Raw genomic sequence first — 24,756 nt, forward strand, 5'->3', positions numbered from 1 at the left:
CACACAACCACCAGCGCCTGCCTCTTTGTGGCAGCTCGACTCACAACAGGCAGAAACTGGAAACTGCACCAGTGTTCACTGAATAAGGAGACACACAAAACCCGGTGCCTCCACACCACAGAACATGACTCAGCCATGAAAAAGAGCAGGGCTCTGACTCAGGCCACAGCCTGGACACCTTGAGGACCTCACGCTCAGTGAGAGAAGCCAGACACAAAAGGCCACACAATGTGGGATCCCATTTCTATGAAATGTCTGGGACAGGCCCAGCCACAGAGGCAGGGGAGACAGGTGGTGGCGGCGGATGGGGTCAAGGCCGGTCCTTCCTGGGGTGATGAGAATGCTCTAGGATTGGACAGAGGGGATGGTGGCCCGAGCCTGTGAACATATAAAAACCAGGGAACTGCATGCTCTAAAGCAGTGAATCATGTGGCAGGAGAAGTGTATCCGAATAAAGCTGCTACGAGCAAAAATTAAATAAAGAAAGTAAGAAGGGCCAGTGAAGAAGCCTGAAGGAGAAACCAGACGGAGTAGGAAGCTGAGAGAGCGGGGGCGTTCACTGTTGGGGTGGCGTGTCATTCGTGGTCAGTGGTGGCTGCGTGACAGAATGAGGCACGGCCAGGCAGGCTGCCTGTGCGCTCCTCATCGCATCCATGAATGAGGACACTGAGGCAGAGGAAGGCAGTCACCTGCCAAGGCACACAGGGACCTGGGGCCGCTGGGGACATGAACGTCCTGGACGAGAACCTAAGTGGCCCAGGAAGGGGCACTGGCTCTGTGCTGAGTCCAGTGGCTGGGGAGAATAGTGACATGTGGGCAAGGCAGTGACAGGTGGAGTTGACCAGCAGGTCACTGGTGACCATAGGGAGGTGTTGGGGGCAGAAGAGAGATGAGATCAAACAATCCCTTTCCTGCTGGCAGGTGCCTGGGTCCCTGTGGCAGCGCCAGCAGGGGATCCGCTGCTGGCAAGCACCTGGCCCACGGCACTGCACAGGCCGGGGGCGGAGCGGGCACCAGGCAGGCACACTCGCTGCCCTCATGGGGCTCACAGTCCAGACACTGGGGACAGGCTGCTTTCTGTACTGGGGCCGTCCTGGGCACAGTAGGGCACTGAGCAGCACCTGTGGCTCAAACACAGCCAAGTGTCCCCTGGGGACAGAATCGTGCGGTGGAGAGCTTTGCTCCACGAGAAAGGAGTGACAGGGCTGGGACCCGTGAGTTCCTAGAAGACCAAGCCCCTGGATCTTCACCTCTGCCAGGAGTCCCCGGGAGTAGCCCTTCACACGCAGACTTTCCATTCTCTCCCCTCTAAGTGACACCAAACAAAAGGTCCTCAGAACCAATTCCATTCTGGGCGTCCCAAACCCAGAAGTTCTCAGTCTACAAAACCCCCTCACCAGAAGTCCCATTAAACAGTAGGTGGTCTGAAAATCAACATAAGGCCGAGTGCAGTGGCTCACGCCTGTAATCATAGCACTTTGGGAGGCTGAAGCGGGAAGATCACCTGAGGTCAGGAGTTCGAGACCAGCCTGGCCAACATGGTGAAATCCTGTCTCTACTAAAAATATAAAAATTAGCCGGGCGTGGTGGCACACACCTGTAATCCCAGCTACTCGGGAGGCTGAGGCAGGAGAATCACTTGAACCCGGGAGGCAGAGGTTGCAGTGAGCTGAGATCGCGCCACTGCACTCCAACCTAGAGTGAAACTCCATCTCAAAGAAAAAAAAAGAAAAAAGGAAAAAAAATAATAAAAGAAAATCAATGTAGCCCCACCTTGAAACCAATCAGGCTTGTTTGTTTCTAGGAACTCCTCCTTCAAACCCCAAACCCCCACCTCCACCCCCACCACTGCCTGCAGCCAGGGCACAGGTTCTGAAATTTGACCTGGGAAGTAGTCACAGGGGCAAATTGGCGGGCACCACCTTGCCAAGATACCCCTCCCCAGTAAAAGTACCGGGCTTCACTTTGAGCAAATGTCTGCACCCTTAGCAAAACTCTCCACAACCCAACTCCGCTCGCTGCGCAAGGCGCCGGGCAGCAGCCAGTGGCCAGCACACCTGCCTCCACTTGGGATTCCGAAGCACACGGCACCTGACACAGAAGGAGGCCCACGTGGAATTCCCATGACAGACGGCCCCAGATACATCCACTCCAGGGACCAAACCCAGGCGATGTCATCAGCTTCTATCCCCACCCCCATGCCCAGAGAGCCCACCTGGCCTTCACTTCAAAGGCCCCACAGGCTGCCCTCACGCCCGGGGTGTGTGTTCTGGGTGGATGATTCTCCCTTAGGTAAATCACCCTCCTTCAAAGCATAGAGGTTGGGGTGGGGGCCTCACCACGGAGAGGCATGAGGTCATCGCCCAGTAGACTGGGGCAGGGCGGTGGAAGCTGAACGAGAGAGGCTCCCTGAACCAGAGGATGAGTTTGGGGTGGAGAAAACCGGGGAAAAAACAAAAACAGGTTTAGACTGAACATCTGCACATTGGGGGGGTGTCTTAGGCCATGGGGTGGGGACAAGTCGGGAAGTTGGAAGAGAGGTAGGGGGTGTCACGGGTTTGAGGAGGGGTAAAATGGCTCTGAATAGGGGACACACTCCATATTCTAGGGATCCGAGATGGCCAGGCTTGCGTTTGGAAGAAGACACGGGGCAGGACGGAGGTTCAGTTTGGAGAAGGGAGGACTTGTGCATGGATAGCTCGTCCGAGGCTTTGGTGCGAGAGCTGGATTTGGGGGGAATGGGGGCCGGCAGGGGGCACGCTGGGAGGGTGGGGGAGCAGAAATCAGAGAGACGAGGTGAGACGGGGACATCCATGCACTCAACCCGTACCTGCGGGGACTGGTGGACACAACAGTGACCCCAGACACGGGTTTCCGGGTGTCCCGGGCTGGGACTGCATTTTACTGGGGCGAGGGGCTGGTTGGGGCCTGGGCGAGTCATGGCATACAACAGGCTCAGTGATGGGGGGCGGCTACATGTGGGTAGGACCTAAGCTGGGAGGGTCTGAACTGGGAAGTCCCAGCGATGACAGGCCAGGGAGAAACCACCCGGGTTAGGAGGCGGGGTCTGCTGTTCTAGGGGTGCGCAGTGGGGTCCCCTGGTTGGGGGCGCAGAGTTCAGCCTATTTTAAAAAGAATGGTGGACGCTGACTGCGGCTGCAGGAAGGTCACGACTTGCAGGTGGCTCGGCGTGGGGGTCACGGCAGGCCCCGACGTGGAGGGACGCTGGGATTCGGGTGTTAACTCGGGAGACGGGGATGCTGAGGTCACCCGGGCCTAGTTCGGCCGGGGAGGCGGCATTCGAGGGGACTGGGGGCTCCTGGAGGGGCCTGAGCTGGGGTGGGGGTCGCAGCCCGCCCCGCCGTCTCTGTTTTGGGGGGTCGCAGTCGAGCTCCGCCGCTTAGGGCCCGGGGGGCGGGTCCCCGACCCCGGTCGCCTCACCTGGCTCGCTCCCGTCGCTCGCTGGCTCCCGCCGACCCCGCCTCTCCCGGCACCGCACAGCGCCCGCCTCCGGCCCCCGCAGCTCCCGCAGGCCCGGCCGCAGCCGCCGCTGACGGGATCCCGGGCTCCGCGGTCCCTAATATGGCGGCCGTAGCTCCTCCGCTGCCTCCCGGCTCCCTCCCTCCGCCGCGCGCGCCCGGCCAGCCGCGCGCACCCCCGCAACCCGGCCACTCCCCCACGCCGGCGCGCGGCGAATCGCGGCCACGCCCCCCCGCCTGCCCCACACCTTGCCAGGCTCTGCCCAATCCGAGTGGCTGCGCCTGCGCGCGTTGGGCATCTCGGGAGGACGTGACGTCTCCCGCGATTCGAATCAATACAGGAAGCGCGGCTCCACGCGTTGCCCAGGGCAACCACGACCGGAAGAGGACCGGCGGGGTGCTAGACGTTGCAGAAATGGCTCTTGTAGGTGAAGAGTGTGGTTCCCATTGAGGACAGTCGCGGAATAGGGCGCCCCAGGGCGGACCCTTCCTAGGGTAGATCGAAGCCAGGCACACCACAGTGCGGCATTGACGTTGCGCCTACCTAGCGCAGATAGGACCCAACACCAGGTGCATGTGCCGAACGTAGAAACGTCACAGCTGAGAGTCATTCATTCATTCAACAAGCATGCATTGCGCTCCTACTAAGTGCTGCTGCTCCTCCAGGCCCCAGTGAGACAGCAGGAAACAAAACAGGTTTTTAGGCCAGGTGCGGTAGCTCAGGCCTGTAATCCCAGCACTTTGGGAGGCCGAGGCGGGCGGATCACCTGAGGTACGGAGTTCAAGACCAGCCGGGCCAACACAGTGAAACCCCATCTCTACTAAAAATAGAAAAATTAGCCAGGCGTGGTGGCGCATGCCTGTAATCCCAGCTACTAGGGAGGTTGAGGCAGGAGAATCCCTTGAACCCAGGAGGTGGAGGTTGCAGTGAGCCGAGATTGCACCACTGCACTCTAGCCAGGGCGACAGAGCAAGACTATGTCTTGAAAAAAAAAACAAAAACAGGTTTAAAAAAAAAAATTCTGGGCCGGGCGCGGTGGCTCACGCCTGTAACCACAGCACTTTGGGAGGCGGAGGCAGGTGGATCACCTGAGGTCAGGAGTTCGAGACCAGCCTGGCCAACATAGTGAAACCCTGTCTGTACTAAAAATACAAAAAATTATCCGAGCATCGTGGCAGGTGCCTGTAATTCCAGCTACTCAGGAGTCTGAGGCAGGAGAATTGGTTGAACAGGGGAGGCAGAGGTTTCAGTGAGCTGAGATCGCGCCATTGTACTCCAGCCTGGGCAACAGGGCAAGACTCCGTCTCAAAAAAAAAAAAGAAAGGTTAAACATAGAATTTCCACATGACATAGCAGTAACACTCCTAGGTATCTACCTAAGAGAAATAAACATGTAACGTCCATGCAAAAACTCACACGCCCATGTGCATAGCAGCTTTATTCTTAACAGCCACAAAGTACACACAACCCAAATGTGCATCAACAGATGAATGGAAAATGCTCCATTCATACAATGACACGGTATTTTGCAATATGAGGCAATGAGACTCTGACACAGGCTACAACTTGGATGAACCTCGAAAGCATTGTGTCCAGTGAAACAAGCCAGACACAACACAGTGAGTGATTCCATTGATATGAAATGTCCAGATAAGCAAATTCATAGAGACAGGAAGTGGACTAGTGGTTGCCAGGGGCTGGAAGAGGGGGATCAGGAGTGACTGGAATGAACTTTATTTTGGGGGGTTGATGGATATGTTCTAAAATTGATGTGATGGCCGTGCACCGTGGCTCACACCTGTATTCCCAGCACTTTGGGAGGCCAAGGTGGGCAGATCACTTGAGGTCAGGAGTTCGAGATCAGCCTGGGCAATCTGGTGAAACCCCGTCTCTACTAAAAATACAAAAATTAGCTGGGCGTGGTGGCGTGCACCTGTAATCCCAGCTTCTCAGGAGGCTGAGGTAGGAGAATCACTTGAACCTGGGAGATGGAGGTTGAAGTGAGCTGAGATTGCACCACTGCACTCCAGCCTGACAACAGAGCAAGACTCGGTCTCAAAAAAAAAAAAAAAAAAAAAAATCCCCTTTGTCTGGAGCTGAGTTAAGGAGAAAAGAGAACAGGGAATAGGAGGGGGCAAGAGGTTACGGTTTCAGATGCAGTGCTCAGGGATGGTCTTATTGCAAAGACGATATTTTAATAAAGATCTGAAAGAGGAGCCGGGCACGGTGGCTCACGGCTGTAATCCCAGCACTTTGGGAGGCCGAGTTGGGCCGATCACTTGAGGTCAGGCCTTCAAGACAGCCTGGTCAACATGGTGAAACCTCATCTCTACTAAAAATACAAAAATTAGCCAGGCGTGGCAGCAGGTCCCTGTATTCCCAGCTACGCAGGAGGCTGAGGAAGGAGAATCGCTGGAACCTGGGAGGTGGAGGTTACGGTGAGCTGAGATCGCGCCACTGCACTCCAGCCTGGGCAACACAGCAAGACTCTGTCTCAAAAGAATAAAGATAAAATAAAAGAGTGGAGAGGGAGATTCTGACCCAGAAACACAAAGACAGACACACAGGGGTCAAGGCCAGGTGATGACAGTGGCAGAGATTGGAGTGACGAAGCCACAAGCCGAGCAACACCAAGGATTGGCGGCCACCCCCAGAAGCTGGAAGAGGCAGGAAGGATCCTCCCCTGGGGCCTCCAGAGAGGGCACAGCTCTGCAGACACCTGGATTCCAGACTTCTGGCTCACAGGAACTCGCTTAATCCCAGAGGACACACAGAACAGAAAGCACAGGCTTGGTTCTTCCTTGCTATCAGTTTCTCGCAGGTCTGCAGAGGCCAGATGCCAAGTTCTCTGACTTACGCAGGCCTTGCTTTTGGCTGAGGCTTTGATATCTGTGTCCTGCACCCCGGGATTATCTCCTCCCGGGGAGCATCCTTGGGGCCAGTCACACCTGGCACCCTGCCCTTGTAGCCTTCCTGAGTCAGCACAGCTCCTGGTCCACAGCAAGTCCTCTGTAAACAGCCCGAGCCACAAACATGTTGAGATGACGTCCTTGCAAGGTGGCTGAGGGCTGCAGTGATGCCTGTTATCTGCAGTCAGCTTTCCAACACGTAGGAAGGCAATGCAAGGCCGGGCGCGGTGGCTCAAGCCTGTAATCCCAGCACTTTGGGAGGCCGAGACGGGTGGATCACGAGGTCAGCAGATCGAGACCATCCTGGCTAACATGGTGAAACCCCATCTCTACTAAAAATACAAAAATCTAGCCGGGCGAGGTGGCGGGCGCCTATAGTCCCAGCTACTCCGGAGGCTGAGGCAGGAGAATGGTGTAAACCGGTGAGGCGGAGCTTGCAGTGAGCTGAGATCCGGCCACTGCACTTCAGCCTGGGCAACAGAGCCAGACTCCGTCTCAAAAAAAAAAAAGAGTGGGCTGGGTGCGGTGGCTCACAGCTGTACTCCCAGCACTTTGGGAGGCTGAGACAGGCGGATCACAAGGTCAGGAGATTGAGAGCATCCTGGCTAACACGGTGAATCCCCGTCTCTACTAAAAAAATACAACAAATTAGCCGGGCGTGGTGGTGGGCGCCTGTAGTCCCAGCTACTAGGGAGGCTGAGGCAGGAGAATGGCGTGAACCTAGGAGTCAGAGCTTGCAGTGAACCGAGATCGCGCCATTGCACTCCAGCCTGGGTGACAGAGCAAGACTCCACCTCAAAAAAAAAAAAAAAAAAGGGGGGGGTGTCAGCTCTACGAGGTCGGACACTGTGTCTGTTTCGTCCTGTGTTCTCGGTGCCCAGGACACTGTCCAGCATACAGTAGTTACTCAATAAATATTTGTGAATGTTGTCTTAACCTAGAAGTTGGCCTTCCAAAGGGATTTCTTTGCTATGCACAGCATTTTATGTTTTTTCATTAATTTTTATTTAAATTTTTTTTTAGATGGAGTCTTGCTCTGTTGCCCAAGCTGGAGTGCAGTGGTGTGATCTTGGCTCACTGCAACTTCCGCCTCCTGGGTTCAAGCGATGCTCCTGCCTCAGTCTTGCTGCTGCCTCAGAGTCCTGAGTAGCTGGAATTACAGGTGTCTGCCACCACACCCAGCTAATTTTAGTATTTTTAGTAGAGATAGGGTTTCACCATGTTGGCCAGGCTGGTCTCGAACTCCTGACCCCAGGTGATCCACCCACCTTGGCCTTCCAAAGTGCTGGAATTACAGGCATGAGCTACTGTGCCCAGCCATATTTTTTTATTAATTGCCCCTTTTTTTTTTTTTTTTTGAGACAGAGTCTTGCTCTGTCACCCAGGCTGGAATGCAGTGGTGTGTGTGATTACAGCTCACTGGATCCTTGAACTCCTGGACTCAAGCTATCAAGCCTCCTGAGCAGCTGGGCCTGCAGGCATGAGCCACCACACCCAGTTGATTTTTTTTTTTTTTTTTGAGACAGAGTCTTGCTCTGTTGCCCAGGCTGGAGTGCAGTGACAGGATCTCAACTCACTATAACCTCTGTCTCCCAGGCTCAAGAGATTCTCCTGCCTCAGCCGCCCAAGTAGCTGGGATTACAGGCTGAGACACTGCACCCAGCCAAATTTTAAAAAAAATGTTTTTCTGTTGAGACGGGGACTTACTACATTGCCCAGGCTGGTCTTGGAATCTTGAGCTCAAGCAATCATCCTCTCACCCCACAGCCTCCCAAAGTGCCAGGATTACGGGTACGAGCCACCACTCCTGGCAATCGCCCACATTTAAAAAATGAGAGATTGCAAGTGGGGCACGGTAGCTCACGCCTGTAATCCCAGCACTTTGGTAGGCCAAGGCAGGTGGATCACCTGAGGTCAGGAGTTCAAGACCAGCCTGGCCAACATGGTGAAACCCCGTCTCTACTAAAAATACAAAAAGTTAGCTGTGTGTGGTGGCAGGTGCCTGTAGTCTCAGCTACTCGGGAGGGTGAAGCAGGAGAATCGCTTGAACCTGGAAGGCAGAGGTTGCAGCTAGCCGTGATCGTGCCACTGCACTCCATCCTGGGCGACAAAGTGAGACTCTGTCTCCAAAAAGAAAAAAAAGAAAAGAAAGAGAAAAAACTAGGCAAGGTGGCATGCATCTGTATCCCAGCTACTAGGGCAGCTGAGGTGGGAGAATTGCTTAAATTTGAGGCTGCAATGAGCATTGAGTATACCACTGCATTCCGCCTGGGTGACAGAGACTCTGTCTCTAAAAAATAAATAATTTTTAAAAATTTTATTTTATTTTTTATTTTTTATTTATTTATTTACTTAATTTTTTTTTTTTTTGAGGCAGAGTCTCGCTCTGTCGCCCCGACTAGAGTGCAGTGGCCGGATCTCAGCTCACTGCAAGCTCCGCCTCCCGGGTTTATGCCATTCTCCTGCCTCAGCCTCCGGAGTAGCTGGGACTACAGGCGCCAGCCACCTCGTCCGGCTAGTTTTTGTATTTTTAGTAGAGACGGGGTTTCACCGTGTTAGCCAGGATGGTCTTGATCTCCTGACCTCGTGATCCACCCGTCTCGGCCTCCCAAAGTGCTGGGATTACAGGCGTGAGCCACCGCGCCCGGCCTTAAAAATTTTTAAAAGAAAGAAAAGAAAAGATCAAAAGCATAAATACATAAAAAAGCTCCCGCTTTTCTTGTCTAGACAGCATTCTGGTGACACCAGTGGGGGCTTGGACCCTGATCCCCATGGGAGCAGTAAAGATGAGTGAGCTGATTGGATTCTGACTCTGTTTAAGAGGGAGAGTCGGCCGGTCGCGGTGGCTCAAGCCTGTAATCCCAGCACTTTGGGAGGCCGAGACGGGCGGATCACGAGGTCAGGAGATCGAGACCATCCTGGCTAACCCGGTGAAACCCCGTCTCTACTAAAAAATACAAAAAAGTAGCCGGGCGAGGTGGCGGGCACCTGTAGTCCCAGCTACTCCGGAGGCTGAGGCAGGAGAATGGCGTAAACCGGGGAGGCGGAGCTTGCAGTGAGCTGAGATCTGGCCACTGCACTCCAGCCTGGGCGACAGAGCAAGACTCCATCTCAAGAAAAAAAAAAAGAGGGGGAGTCTACAGGACCGTGGATGGATAGGATGATGAGGTGAGATGGGGTTCATCTCTCCAGAGGCTCCTCTCAACACCTTGTGCTCATCCTTAGGATCATTTTTCTAAATTCCCACATCCAATGCATCTACAAATCCTGTTTGTTGCTTCTTCAGAATTAATCTGGCACCTGCATATTTCTGTTCTCCTGCTTCTTTATTTATTTTTTGAGATGGAGTTTCGCTCTTGTTGCCCAGGCTGGAGTGCAATGGCACAGTCTCGGCTTACCGCAACCTCTGCCTCCTGGGTTCCAGCGATTCTCCTGCCTCAGCCTCCCAAGTAGCTGGGATTACAGGCATGCATCAACACGTCTGGCTAATTTTGTATTTTTAGTAGAGACGGGGTTTCTCCATGTTGGTAAGGCTGGTCTCAAACCCACGATCTCAGGTGATCGGCCTGCCTCGGCCTCCCAAAGTGCTGGGATTACAGGCGTGAGCCACCGCACCTGTCCTTGTTCTCTCTGCTTCTAACCTTGCTCTTCCATTGTCTGTTTCCTTTTTTTTTTGAGATGGAGTTTCACTCTTGTCACCTAGGCTGGAGTGGAATGCTGTGTGATCTTGGCTCACCGCAACCGCTCACCGCAACCTCTGCCCGCAGTGTTCAAGCGATTCTCTGGCCTCAGCCTCCTGAGTAGCTGGGATTACAGGTGCGCACCACCACACCCAGCTAATTTTTGTATTTTTAGTAGAGACGGGGATTTCACCATGTTGGCCAGGCTGGTCTCAAACTTCTGACCTCTGGTGATCCATCCAGCTCCGCCTCCCAAAGTGTAGTGATTACCGGTGTGAGCCACCGCAACCTGCCTCTTTCAGGTCTTTTTTCAAATGTCACCACCTCACATTCTGGCCACCCTTCCTGAAACTGCTCCCCCTATACATACACCGCCCTTGGCTACCGAATTTTTTTTCTCGTTAGCCTTTTTCACTATCTAATAAGTATTGCGTTTACTTATCCTGTTATTTTCTGTCTCCGTAACAACACTGGGAGGCGTACGAGGATAAGGGCTGCAGGCTGTCTTGTCCTCAAGGTCCATGTACTATTTATTACATACGTGAATGAATGAACGACTACATTTCTTCGTTTTTTTATTCCTCCTCTACTTAGGGTTCCAGCTCCCTGAGCCCATTGGCCACGCCTCTGGAGTTTGACCACGCCTAGAAACACTGCGCATGCTCCGTCGCTAGCCAGCCCAGGCTCGGCGCTGAATCGGCAGAAACCATTCTCACTTCTCGTACCGAAGTGGGGGGGGGTTGGTGATAATTTTTTCCCGTGAAAGGGCATACGTTGCCCGTTCCGTTCCCCGAGGAATGCACTAGGAATAGTGTTCCTGTGCTTGCATGAGCTATGGCGTCAGCACCGACTCGGGCTTCCGGGCCTCTCCTGCACGGGAGCCTCTCACTAGGTCTCCCCCGGGGCTCCGTTGGTGCCGTCCCGCACGGTCACGTGGGCGGGAAAATGGCGGCCCCCAGACCGCACTGCGGGCGTCGCGGCAGGTGAAGCGGTGGTGGTGGAGGCGTCCGTGGGAACTGGCCGGGCCGACGGGCCCTGAGTCTCCAGAGCTCGGTGAGGCGTCCCAGAGGCGGCGATCACGGTGCGGGGCCCGGGTCTGGCGGACGGTGGCACCGTGAGCACCTCGTTAGGGAATCCGTTCTCAGGGATTCGTTGGCTGTGGATGGGGCGGGTTACGGCGTCTCGAGTCCCGGCGATCTCTTTTCTCTGGGATTTTTTACATGAACGAGTGCCCGCCTCACGTCCTGAAGCTCCTATGTCGTACGGCTGGGTCTCGATGGTCCCCAGTGCCCTGCCAGCTCGCACAGGCCTGGCCTCTGTGGTTTCTGATGACCCCTCTTTAAAGGTGTCACTCTCCAGTGATGGTCACCTGTGCTTAGGTGGCTACACCGCCCTCGTCAGGCCCAGGCAGCCTTGCTGACGCCACTGTTAACTAGCGAGGGCTGCCGGCATGCCATAGCCTGCCTGTCCTGAGATGAAGCGTCCTCCAGGTTCTCAGCCGATCTAGAGGAAAGAGAGGGGTCCCTTCTCCCTTCCTTGGCTATGTTCTTTCATCCTAAGTCATTCAACAAAGCGTTGGTGGTTTAGAGCCCGACTCTGGAGCCAGACTTCCTGGATTCCTAACTCTTCACGCTGCTCCCAAGCAAGTTCCCAAGCACAGCCCCAAACTGTGCCTCAGTTTCCTCACCTGTAAAATGGGGACAATCTTAGTAACTACCTCATAGGGTAGTGATGTGGATTGAATTAATGAATGAATGTAAAGAGCATGGAGTGCCTGGCGCATAGCAAATGCTACGTGAGTGTCAGTGGCTATTGTCACGGTTATCGTTTTTATTTATTTATTTTGAGACAGGGTCTTGCTCTGTCACTCAGGCTGGAGCGCAATGGCACGATCTCGGTTCACTGCAACGTCCGCCTCTCAGGAGTTCAGGCGATTCTCCTACCTCAGCCTCCCGAGTAGCTGGGATTACAGGCACCCACCACCATGCTCAGCTAATTTTTGTATTTTTAGTAGAGATGGGGTTTCACCATGTTGGTCACCTGGTCTCGAACTCCTAAACTCAGATGATCTGTCCACCTTGGCTTCCCAAAGTGCTGGGATTACAGGCGGAGCCACCGCGCCCAGCCGGTTATTGTTTTTATTGAGTCCTACTGCGTGCTGGTCATTGCACTAAGTGCTGGGAATACAACAGTGACCAAGATAGACTCAGCCTTCAGAGTTCTATTCTGATGAGGGATAAGATCAACCACAAGCAACTAAACCAATAATTTCCAATATGATATCTAGGAGTCTTCGGTGCCATGGAGAAAAATAAAGCCAAACAAGTGAAAAGAGATGAAAGAGAACACTGTCCATTGTGATCAGGGAAGGCTTCCATGAGGAAGTGACATTTGAGACCCAGGAATGTGAGAGGAGCATGGGTGTTCCTGGACCAAACTGAGGGTCGGGCTGCTATTTCTTGTGGTCCAATAACAAGATGCAGATTAACTGGGGAGGAAGAGAGTTTTTATTTCTGTAACCAGTTACAGGGAGAAGGCCTGGAAAATATCGCCAGACCAACTCAAAATGACAAAGTTTTCCAGAGCTTATATACCCTCTAAGCTATACATCTACATGTAAGCGTGCATTCATTTAAAGACATAAGTGACTAACTTCTTTTAATCTATCAGATCTGAATCCTGAAGACCTTCCTTTGGAACCTCAGTAAATTTACTTAATCTGAATGGGTCCAGATGCTGGGGTAATCACCCTTAACTTGTCTCCTGCTAAATCATGGAGGTTTGGGGAGTCCTTCAGACACCCAGTAAAACTTGTTTAATCCTAAATGGGTCCCATTAAGAATTCCTTCATTATTGGCTGGGAGCGGTGGCTCAAGCCTGTAATTGCAGCACTTTGGGAGGCCGAGATGGGCAGATCCCCCGAGGTCGGAAGTTCGAGACCAGCCTGACCAACATGGAGAAACCCCATCTTTACTAAAAATATAAAGCCATGAATATTGAGTGGGGATTGCTAGGGACATTTTGGGGGTCATCTGTCCCTCTGGCTGCTGTGTGGAGAGCAGACAGTGGAGGTCATTTCTGATAGGCCTATAGGTGAGAGGCAGTGCAGAGACTCAGGCCCAGAGAGAGAAAGCAACTTATGGAACGCTGCACAGCTAGTAGGGGGGTTGGAGCTGAGCTTTCAGCCCAGATGCTCAGGTTGGTCAGTGGGTAGGAAGTTGCCTCGCCCAGATCCTAGGAACAAGCCAACGAGCTGGTGAAGGGGGCTTCTAACCTGAGCTCTCATTTTTCTGCCGTAGGTTCTCACACCCCCGCCTCCCGAGGTTTAGCCTGAGCAGGGTTGTGGAAGGCTGGGGCCCATTGACAGCACGATGGTGACGGAGCAGGAGGTGGATGCCATCGGGCAGATGCTGGTGGACCCCAAGCAGCCCCTGCAGGCCCGCTTCCGGGCGCTGTTCACGCTGCGCGGGCTCGGCGGCCCAGGCGCCATTGCCTGGATCAGCCAGGCCTTCGCTGACGATTCCGCCCTGCTCAAGCATGAGCTGGCCTACTGCCTGGGCCAGATGCAGGATGCCCGCGCCATCCCCGTGCTGGTGGACGTGCTGCAAGACACCCGTCAGGAGCCCATGGTGCGCCATGAGGCAGGTGAGCACCTGTCTGTGTCCCGGGCACCTGCTCCCTCCTGCCTGACCTCTTCATGACCCCATGTGTCCCCATTCTCACTCAGGTGATAAATACCAGGGTGGTCAACTGCCCCATAAGGCACCAGCTAGTAAATACCTGCAGCTCTGCAGCCAGACAGCGAATCAGTGAAGCCAGCGTAGGTCGTCTGTCACCAAATGGCTAAGGTTGTGTGCCCAGACAATCCCAGTTGGGTGGGGGGCAGGGGCGGTGGCTCAGGCCTGTAATCTTAGCACTTTGGGAGGCCCAGGAAGGTTTGAACTCAGGAGTTCAAGACCATCCTGGGCAACATGGCAAAACCCTGTCTCTAGAAAAAATACAAAAGTTAGCCAGGCACGGTGGCATGTACCTGTAGTCCCAGCTATTTGGGAGGCTGAGGAGAGAGAATCGCTTGAGCCCGGGTAGTCAAGGTTGCAGTGAGCCGTGATCGCGCCACTGCATTCCAGCCTGGGCAACAGAGTGAGATCCTGTCTGTAAAAAAACAAAACACAAACTTCATTTGTAAATGCTGAGATTTGAATTTCATATAAATTCCACCCATCAGGAAGTACTATCCCTTTGATTTTTTGTTTTAAACCATTTATTTGTTTTGAGTCAGAGTCTCGCTCTGTCACCCAAGCTGGGGTACTGTGGTGCTGTCTTGGCTTACTGCAACCGCTGCCTCTCAGATTCAAGTGATTCTCCTGCCTTAGCCTCCCAAGTACCTAGCATTACAGGTGTGTGCCACCACGCCTGGGTGATTTTTGTGTTTTTAGTAGAGATGGGTTTTGTCATGTTGGCCAGGCTGGCCTTAAGTGATCCACCTGCCTCGGCCTCCCAAAGTGCTGGGATTACAGGCGTGAGCCACCACGCCCAGCCTTAAACCCTTAAAAGTGTTTTGAAAACCAGTTTTTGCTCATATAAAAACAGGCGACAAGCCATAGATCCCCACTCCTAATGTATGTTAGATTTACTCCACTCATTGGACGTACCTTTTTGAGCACCTACTGTATGCCGGGCTCTGTCACGTATGTGAGAGACAAAACAGTGACAAGACAGATACAAGCTGGGCATTGTGGCTCACGCCTATGGTCCCGGCTACTCAAGAGGCTGAGGCAGAAGGATTACTTGAGCCAGGGAGCTTGAGGCTGTAGTGGGCCATGATCGCGCCACTGCACTCCAGCCTGGGCAACAGAGCGAGACCCTGTCTCAAAAAAAAAAAGACTGTTCAAGTCAGGTGCAGTGGCTCACGCCTGTAATCCCAGCAATTTGGGAGGCTGAGGCGGGTGGATCACCTGAGGTCAGGAGTTCAAGACTAGCCTGGACAACATGGTGAAACTCCGTCTCAACTAAAAACACAAAAAAATTAGCGGGGCGTGGTGACAGACACCTGTAATCCCAGCTACTTGGGGAGGCTGAGGCAGGAGAATCGCTTGAACCCGGGAAGCGGAGTTTGCTGTGAGTGGAGATCACGCCATTGTACTCCAGCCTGGGCCACAAGGGCAAAGCTCTGTCTAAAAAAAAATAAGGACTGTTGTAGCAAGGGACCTAGACAGCAAAGGACGCCAGTGAGTCAGGTAGTTGGTGCGTCTGTGTCACTGGGATTGTGTTTCTGTAACCAGTGAGTTCATTTGCAATCAGCGCGTGGGAGGTACCTGACACAGAGCGTGTGTTGGCGCACACGGAACTGACTCTTCCCGGCAGAGGGAGCCTGCCAGGCAGGTGCACAAATGCAAACTGCAACCTTCGGGAAAGGCAAAAGCCACCAGCTCAGCTGCCTCACAGGCAGGGCCCTTGAACTCAATTCTGAAAAAAATCAAACGAACATCTGCACGCAGGGCTCTGCGGGGAGCCGCCGCCAACCTAGCTCCGACCTGGGCTTGCTACGCCTGCGCTTGCGCCTGCACCCGAACCCACCCAAGTGCAGCCCCAGTGGCCCCAAAGTGGTCTCCAGCCGGCAGGCCTGGCCTGTTTGGGGCTTTTTTTTTTTTTTTTTTTGGAGACAGGGCCTCACTGTGTCGCCCCTGCTGGATTACAGTGGTGTGATCATAGCTCACTGCAACCCTGACCTCCTGGGTTCTTGGAACTGCTTGTCAGCTGTGATCCCAAGTTGCAGGGACGTACTTGTCTCCCCGTCTCATGGTGCGGGCCGAGATCGGGTCCGTTTTGCTCTGAGCGGCAGCCGGGTGCGGTTCCAGGCAATGCCTCGCTCTGGGGAGGGGATGCTGATTGGTCCAGTGGGGAGCCTGTACCCACTGCTGCTCCAATCAGCCATGGCCAGAGGCGGGGCTTCCCCACAGGGGCAGAGCCGTGGGAGGGGTGTCCTCTGGTCGCACAGGTAGCCGGGGCGTTTTCCACACATCCATCCCACCAACGTGAACTCTCTGGCTGCTGCTTCTCAGGGGAGGCCCTGGGGGCCATCGGGGACCCGGAGGTTCTGGAGCTCCTGAAGCAATATTCCTCGGACCCCGTCATCGAGGTAACCAGGCCCCCGCTTGTCTCCCTGCCAGTCTCGGGTCCCTGGGAAGCCCTACCCAGCCCTGCCCTAGCCCTAGCCTGGAGCAGCCTCAAACCTTCCCCATCTCTGGTTGCCAGGGCGACCATTAGCCCAAGGATGCCCCAGGGATGAGGGAGGCGAGGGCGACAACCCGGACAGACACTTGCTGAGCCCCATTTGGCAAAACGGCGACAACCAGCTTTGCTCACCCTCTTCCATCCTGGGCCTTGAGCCCCTGAGCTGGCCTGACCCCCTTTCTCTTAACCCCCACGTCCAGTCCCTCTGCCAAGACCCCTCTGAACCCACCCAGTGCCCTCTCTCTACCTCTGATACCTTGCCCTGGCCCACCAGACCTCTTCAGGGGTCCCCGGCTTCCTTCCAACATTTCTTCTTCTTTTTTAAAGTAACAGTTTTATTGCCAGGTGCTATGGCTCACGCCTGTAATCCCAGCACTTTGGGAGGCCAAGGCGGGAGGATCACCTGAGGTCAGGACTTCGAGATCAGCCTGGCCAACATGGTGAAACCCCGTTTCTACTAGAAATACAAAACTTAGCTGGGTGTGGTGGTGTGCGCCTGTAATCTAAGCTACTCAGAGGCTGAGGCAGGAGAATCGCATGAACCTGGGAGGCGGAGGTGGCAGTGAGCTGAGATTGCACCCCTGTACTCTAGTCTGGGTGACAGAGTGAGACTGTGTCAAAAAAAAAAAAAAAAGGATTAGCTTTATTGAGATGTTCACACACCTCCCATTCACCTTTCCATAGTGTGCCCTTTAGTGGTTTTACATACGTTCAGACTCGTGCAGCTATCACCACTGTCCAATTCCAGAACGTTCTCATCACCCCAAAAGTAAACCCATTGCCCCCCATCAGCAGTCACTCCACATCGCCTGCCCCGGCCCCTGCACCCGGCAACCATGCATTTCCTTCCTGTCTCTGGATGGGCCTGTCTTGGACATTTCATAGAAATGGGATTGCACACCGTGTGGCATTCTGTGTCTGCCTTCTCTCACTGAGCATGATGTCCTCAAGGTGCATCCATGCTGTGGCCTATGTCAGAGCCTCCTTTTCCTTTCTTTTTTTTTTTTTGAGACGGAGTCTCACTCTGTCGCCCAGGCTGGAGTGCAGTGATGTGATCTCGGCTCACTGCAAGCTCCACTTCCTGGGTTCAAGAGATTCTCCTGCCTCAGCCTCCCCAGTAGCTGGGATTATAGGCGCCTGCCACTGTGCCCGGCTAATTTTTGAATTTTTCTTTTTAGTAGAGATGGGGTTTCACCATCTTGGCCAGGCTGGTCTTGAACTCCTGACCTCGTGATCCACCCGCCTCGGCCTCCCAAAATGCTGGGATTACAGGCATAAGCCACTGCGCCCAGTTTTTTTTTTTTTTTTGAGACGGGAGTCTTATTCTGTCACCCAGGCTGGAGTGCAGTGGCCGGATCTCAGCTCACTGCAAGCTCTGCCTCCTGGGTTTACGCCACTCTCCTGCCTCAGCCTCCCGCCCCCCAAGTAGCTGGGACTGCAGGCGCCCGCCACCTCGCCCGGCTAGTTTTTTGTATTTTTTTAGTAGAGACGGGGTTTCACCGTGTTAGCCAGGATGGTCTCAATCTCCTGATCTCATGATCCGCCCGTCTCGGCCTCCCAAAGTACTGGGATTACAGGCTTGAGCCACCGCGCCCGGCCCTTTTTTTTTTCTTTCTTTTTTCGAGACAGAGTCTCGCTGCAACGCCCAGGCTGGAGTGCAGTGGTGGCACAATCTCCGCTCACTGCAACCTCTGCTTCCTGGGTTCAAGCGATTCTCCTGCCTCAGCCTCCCCAGTAGCTGGGATTATAGGCACCCGCCACCACGCCTGGCTAATTTTTGTGTTTTCGGTGATCTGCCCACCTTGGCCTCCCAAAGTGTTGGGATTACACACGTGAGCCACAGCACCTAGCCTATTCTTTTATGTTCAGGTGGATCACCTGAGGTCAGGAGTTCGAGACTAGCCTGGCCAAAATAGAGAAACACCGTCTCTACTAAAAATAAAAAAATTAGCCTGGCGAGGTGGTGGGCACCTGTAGTCCCAGCTACTTGGGAGGCTGAGGCAGGAGAATCGCTTGAACCTGGGAGGGGGAGGTTGCAGTGAGCCAAGATTGCACCACTGCACTCCAGCCTGGGCAACAGAGCGGGCATAATCTTCTTTATAGTAATACCCATTATAATCGGAGGCTTTGGGAATTGGTTAGTGCCCCTAATAATTGGTGCTCCTGACATGGCATTCCCCCGCATAAATAATATAAGCTGCTGACTCCTTCCCCCCCTCTTTCCTGCTACTACTTGCATCTGCCATAGTAGAGGCTGGCACCCAGGACACCTTATCTCTATAAAGAAAAAAAATAATGAAACAAATTTTTATTTTATTAGTTTCTTCTTTATAGAGGCGAGGTCCCACTCTGTCACCCGGGCTGGTCTGGAACTCCTGGGCTCAAGCGATCCTCCTGCCTTGGTCTCCCTAACTGCTGGGATTATGGGCATGAGCCACCACCTCCAGCCCCATCGTTCCTTTCTGTGGCTGAGTCACGTTCCGTGGTGTAGACGGCTCATGCCGTGTCAGTCCACTCACTGTGGCTGATGCTTGGTTTATCTCTGCTTTTTAGCCATTATGAGTCACTCCACCACGGACATGCGTGTGCACGTGTTTGTGTGGACATGCGTGTTCCTTTCTCCCCTGCCACTTCTCGTCCACATCCCACCCTGACCCTCAGTCTTTCCTCCTCCGGGGGCAGCAGCGGGTACGTGTGACACTCAATTCTGCTGTTCTGTTCCATGCTTAAAGCTCTTACCGTGTGTCATCACCTTTAGAACAAAATCCCAAGCCCTCACCATGGCCCGCAGGCCTTACCTAGTCAGGCTGGGCCCCGCGTGTCCCCTTGGCCCTCATCCCTCCTGCAGGGTCCTGCCTCAGGGCCTTTGCACTTGCTTCCCCATCCCCGGGTCTCCACCTGACTCCCTCCCTAAGCTGGTTTAGGTCTCTGCGTCCACATCACCTCCCTGAGGCCCTCCCCAGCCCTCCAGCTGTCCCCATCACTCACAAGTCAGCCACCCCTGCTGGCTTACTTCCTGCCTGGAAGGATCGGTTAGTTACCCTGCCAGTGGCTCTCTCCCCTAAGCTGACATCCCGGGAGGATGGGGAAGGGCCCCCGTGGCCCCCCAGGACCAACTGCTGTCTGCCTACTCCCTCCCCGCAGGTGGCCGAGACCTGCCAGCTGGCTGTGCGCAGGCTGGAGTGGCTGCAGCAGCACGGCGGGGAGCCGACGGCAGGACCCTACCTCTCCGTGGACCCTGCCCCGCCGGCTGAGGAGCGTGACGTGGGGCGCCTGCGGGAGGCGCTGCTGGACGAGTCCCGGCCGCTCTTCGAGCGATACCGCGCCATGTTCGCCCTGCGCAACGCGGGAGGCGAGGAGGCAGCCCTGGCGCTGGCTGAGGGTGAGGAGGGGCTCCTGGGGTGGGGTCCTGGGCAGTGCCTCGCTGTGAGGTTCAGTGATGGCATCTGTGCAGTGGGGCCGCCGCCTGCCCCAGGGAAGGGCATACCGGGCCTGGCCCCAAGCATTTCCCATGGGGCCTGTTAAGAACCCGTGCGAGCGTCCCTGGGTCCCCACAGCTCCTAGCTCTTCCCGCCCCCATAGCTGCAGTCACTTCCCCTGGACAGCCCTAATCACTGGGGCTGGGGGCAGGGGTGTCCTCAAGATAGAGCACTCCAGGTTGGGCATGGTAGCTCACGCCTGTCCTCCCAGCACTTTGGGAGGCCGAGGTGGGAAGATCGCCAGGACTTTGGGACCTGCCTGAGCAACATAGCAAGACCCCATGTCTTAAGAAAAGACAGAGCTCCCCTTCCCACCTCTCCTGGCCCCAGCGAGTGCCCCTCTCCCCTGCAGGCCTGCACTGTGGGAGCGCCCTCTTCCGCCACGAGGTCGGCTACGTCCTGGGACAGCTGCAGCATGAGGCGGCGGTGCCCCAGTTGGCAGCTGCCCTGGCCCGGTGCGCCGAGAACCCCATGGTGCGGCACGAGTGCGCAGAGGCCCTGGGCGCCATCGCCCGGCCCGCCTGCCTGGCCGCGCTGCAGGCTCACGCGGACGACCCAGAGCGCGTGGTGCGTGAGAGCTGCGAGGTGGCTCTGGACATGTATGAGCACGAGACCCGGAGAGCCTTCCAGTACGCGGACGGCCTGGAGCAGCTACACGGGGGCCCCTCCTAGGGCCCCGCCGTCACCTGGGGCTCCCTGAGGACTCTTGAGGGCCGCTCCTCCCCTGCAGGGCTTTGGCATCTAAACTGGGTGTGTGTGTGAATCGGTGTCATCGCTTGTGTCTTGCTGGGTGCACAGTTGCTGTCCTTCTCTGGGACCCAGGAGCTGCCTTTGTGCTGTGACTCCCTGAGTCCACTGGCAGCTCCCCGGGGCCTAGCGCAGGGCTGTAGCGTGGAAGTTTCCAGTTCAGGGGTGGGACTCTGCGGGAGGCTCTGGGATGCCCGGCTGGGGACAGGGGAGGATTGCCAGGGAAGCCAGGGGCAGAGCTGGGGCTCTTGGAGGAGGCTGGCATTATGGCGGCTTCAGCTCCACTAGGAATGAAGCCTAGGGTCTGGGGGCCTCTGATTCCCCCACCCCCAGGCCTGGGCAGGGATGGGCTGGTGGTCCCTGAGTGGGTCAGGTAGGGCACAGGGGCCAGGGAGGGACAAGCAGACCCCACAGTGCTGCCCAGATGGAATATTAAATTATTTTTGCCGAACATCGACTCCTGAGCGTGTTGGGTGAAGGGAGCGTGGGAGGGAGGGAGAGGTGGGGGCTTTCAGGAAACGTTGCCTGAGAATGTGTGCCCAGCCAACTCCCTCCAAAGGGGCTCTGGGGAAACCGCCCTCCAGCCTCGCCCTTCCCGGACCCCCATCTTCTCCCAGCTCCTCCGTGTGTGGCCAGAGACAGCCCACTTACCTCTCTGTAAAATGGGCAAAGCCGTAGAATCACAGGTGCACAGCTCCTGGTCTGCAGCCAGAGAAGCCAAAACCAGAAGACAGGCGGCCAAACGGACGGGAACCGACTGTCCGCTGAGCAGTGTTCTCCGCTGGAGCGCTCGATCCTGCCCCCGGGGTGTCGGTTTCGCTTGTCATGGGGTGGGGGGTGGGGGTGTGCAGCTGGTATCTAGTCAGAGAGTTGGGGGAGGCCAGGGATGTGGAAGACACCCTCCAGCACTCAGTCTCCACAACAGAGAATGATCCGGCCCCAAATGAGTGCAGAGATTGAGACACCTGCCTGAAAGTCACATGTTTGATTATAGGTTTCTAATTTTATTTTTTTATTATTTTTGTTGAGATGGGATTTCACTCTTGTTAACCAGGCTGGAGTGCAATGGCGCGATCTCAGCTCATTGCAACCTCCACCTGCCAGGCTCAAGCATTTCTCCTGCCTCAGCCTAACAAGTAACTGGGATTATAGGCGGGCACCATCACGCCCAGCTAAATTTTTTTTGTTTGTATTTTTTTTTTTGAGACGGAGTCTCGCTCTGTCACCAGGCTGGAGTGCAGTGGTGCTATCTCGGCTCACTGCAAGCTCTGCCTCCCGGGTTCACCCCATTCTCCTGCCTCAGCCTTCTGAGTAGCTGGGACCACAGATGCCACGCCCAGCTAATTTTTTGTATTTTTAGTAGACATGGGTTTCATCATGTTAGCCAGGATGGTCTCCATCTCCTTACCTTATGTTATGATCTGCCCGCCTCAGCCTCCCAAAGTGCTGGGATTACAGGTGTGAGCCACCACACCTGGCCTGTTTGTATTTTTACTAGAGACGGGGTTTCACCACGTTGGTCAGGTTGGTCTCAAATTCCTGACTTCAGGTGATCCACCCGTCTGGGCCTCCCAAAGTTCTGGGATTACAGGCGTGAGCCACCACGCCCAGCCTTTTTTTTTTTTTCCCTCCCCTGGAGATGGAGTCTTGCTCTGTCGCCCAGGCTGGAGTGCATTGGCGTGATCTCAGCTCTCCGCAACCTCTGCCTCCCAGGTTCAAGCAACTCTCCTGCCTCAGCCTCCCAAGTAGCTGGGATTACAGGCATGTGCCACCATGCATGCCCGGCTAAGTTTTGTATTCTTAGTAGAGATGAGGTTTCACCATGTTGGCCAGGCTGGTCTTGAACTCTTGACCTTGTGATCCGCCCACCTTGGCCTCCCAAAGTGCTGGAATTACAGGCGTGAGCCACTGCGCTTGGCCCGTCTTTTTTTTTTTTTTTTTTTTTTAATGGAGAGGGTCTCGCTCTGCCTCCCAGGCTGTAGTACAGTGGTGGATCACTGCAGCTCACTGTAGCCTCGACCTTCTGGGCTCAAACGATCCTCCTATCTTGGCCTCCCAAGCAGTTGGGACCTCAGGTTTGCCCTACTATGCCTAATTTTTGTATTTTTTGTAGAGACGGGGTCTCAATATGTTTTGTTTTTTCTGTTTTTTTTTTTTTTTGAGACGGAGTCTCGCTCTGTCGCCCGGGCTGGAGTGCAGTGGCCGGATCTCAGCTCACCGCAAGCTCCGCCTCCCGGGTTTACGCCATTCTCCTGCCTCAGCCTCCCGAGTAGCTGGGACTACAGGCGCCAGCCACCTCGCCCGGCTAGCTTTTTGTATTCTTTAGTGGAGACGGGGTTTCACTGTGTTAGCCAGGATGGTCTCGAACTCCTGACCTCGTGATCCGCCCGTCTCGGCCTCCCAAAGTGCTAGGATTACAGGCTTGAGCCACCACGCCTGGCCTTTCTTTTTTTTTTAAGGCAGAGTTTTGCTCTGTTTCCCAGGCTGGAGTGCAGTGGCATGATCTCGGCTCACTCACTGCCAGCTCTGCCTCCCTGGTTCACGCCATTCTCCTGCATCAGCCTCCCAAGTAGCTGGGACCACAGGCACCTGCCACCATGCCCGGCTAATTTTTTGTATTTTTAGTAGAGATGAGATTTCACCGTGTTAGCCAGGATGGTCTCGATCTCCTGACCTCGTGATCCACCCACCTCGGCCTCCCAAAGTGCTGGGATTACAGGTGTGAGCCACTGCGCCCGGCCTGTTTTGTTCTGTTTTGAGACAGGGTCTCACTCTGTTGCCTAGGCTGGAGTGCGGTTGTACAATCTCGGCTCATTACACCCTCTGCCTCTCAGGTTTAAGCGATTCTTGTGTCTCAGCCTCCTGAATAGCTGGGACTACAGGCACGTGCCACCACGCCTGGCTAATTTTTGTATTTTTAGTAGAGACAGGGTTTTACCATGTTGGCCAGGCTGGTCTTGAACTCCTGGCCTCAAATGATCCGTCCTCCTCAGCCTCCCCTAAGTGCTGGGATTACAGACATGAGCCACGTGCCTGGCCATCTTGTTTACGTTTTAGAGACAGTGTTGCTCTGTTGCCCAGGCGGGAGTGCAGTGGCTTGATCTAAGTTCACTGCAACTTCTGCCTCCCAGGCTCAAGTGATCCTCCCACTTCAGCCTCCTGAGCAGCCAGCATCCATTCTACTGTGGTTCCGTGATGTTCTCTCTCTTGCCATCTGTCCTCTCTGTCACTTTCTTGTTGGCCTCTAACCTCCCTCATCCTCACTCAGCTGATGACCTTGCTTTCGGCTTCGGTGAGAAAATCAAACAGACCTTCCGTGCACCGCCACCAACAGCTGTGCCCACCTGCCTGCCCCCGTGCTGGGCATGCTGCCTCCCCTCCTGCCCGCTAATGCTGGCTGGTGAACTGTTGGTTCTGCTAGCCAAGACTTACTTAAGATCCTTATGGCTGTACAACAAATTCCTCCAAACTTAGCAACTTCAAACAGCTGGACTTGGGTCGAATCGTGTCCCCCCAAAAGACTTGCCCAGGTGGTAACCCCTTGTACCCATGAATGTGACCTGATTTGGAAATAGAGTCTTTGCAGATGTTCTTTTTTTTTTTTTTTCTTGAGACCGAGTCTTGCTCTGTCGCCCAGGCTGGAATGCAGTGGCGCAATCTCGGCTCACTGCAAGCTCCGCCTCCCGGGTTTACACCATTCTCCTGCCTCAGCCTCCCGAGTAGCTGGGACTACAGGCGCCCGCCATCTCACCCGGCTAGTTTTTTTTTTTTTGTATTTTTTAGTAGAGACGGGGTTTCACCGTGTAGGCCAGGATGGTCTCGATCTCCTGACCTCGTGATCCACCCGTCTCGGCCTCCCAAAATGCTGGGATTACAGGCTTGAGCCACCGTGCCTGGCCTGCAGATGTTCTTAAAGATCTCAGCATGAAATCACCCTGGATTTAGAGTAGACCCTAAATCCAATGATCAGTGTCCTTATAGAGACGGAGAAGTAGACCTGAGCGTGGTGGCACATGCCTATAGTCCCAGCTACTCTAGAGGCCAAGGCAGGATCTCTTATGCCCAGGAGTTCAAGATCAGCATGGGCACCATAGTGAGACCTCCATCTCTTAAACAACAACAACAACAACAACAACAAAGACAAGGCTAGATGCAGTGGCTCACACCTGTAATCCCAGCACTTTGGGAGCCTGAGAGGGGTGGACCATGAGGTCAGGAGATCGAGAC

The 24,756-nt window shown here is 54.7% G+C and overlaps 2 protein-coding genes across 4 annotated transcripts in view; one reads left to right on the forward strand and one right to left on the reverse strand.

The window, feature by feature from the left end:
- Positions 1–3,653, reverse strand: part of FZR1 (fizzy and cell division cycle 20 related 1) — a 27,262-nt gene extending 23,609 nt beyond the window's left edge. For both annotated transcript variants that reach the window (XM_023183616.1, XM_023183615.1), the window contains exon 1: positions 3,442–3,653. The gene's annotated coding sequence lies outside the window, so the exon portion shown is untranslated. The remainder of the gene's footprint in view (positions 1–3,441) is intronic.
- Positions 3,654–10,897: 7,244 nt separating this feature from the next.
- Positions 10,898–20,980, forward strand: DOHH (deoxyhypusine hydroxylase). 2 transcript variants are annotated; one of them, XM_023183689.2, is made up of 5 exons: positions 10,898–11,122; positions 13,369–13,714; positions 16,132–16,208; positions 19,448–19,685; positions 20,135–20,980. In XM_023183689.2, exons 2-5 carry the CDS (start codon positions 13,441–13,443, stop codon positions 20,452–20,454), a joined length of 909 nt encoding a protein of 302 aa, XP_023039457.1. In that variant the 5' UTR covers positions 10,898–11,122; positions 13,369–13,440; the 3' UTR covers positions 20,455–20,980. The 2 variants fall into 2 exon arrangements, with proteins under 2 accessions (XP_023039457.1, XP_023039458.1); XM_023183690.2 differs by having other exon boundaries at positions 11,013–11,150.
- Positions 20,981–24,756: the final 3,776 nt, after the last annotated feature.

This window comes from Piliocolobus tephrosceles, chromosome 21 (assembly GCF_002776525.5).
Source record: "Piliocolobus tephrosceles isolate RC106 chromosome 21, ASM277652v3, whole genome shotgun sequence".
In the NCBI taxonomy this organism is placed as follows: domain Eukaryota; kingdom Metazoa; phylum Chordata; class Mammalia; order Primates; family Cercopithecidae; genus Piliocolobus; species Piliocolobus tephrosceles.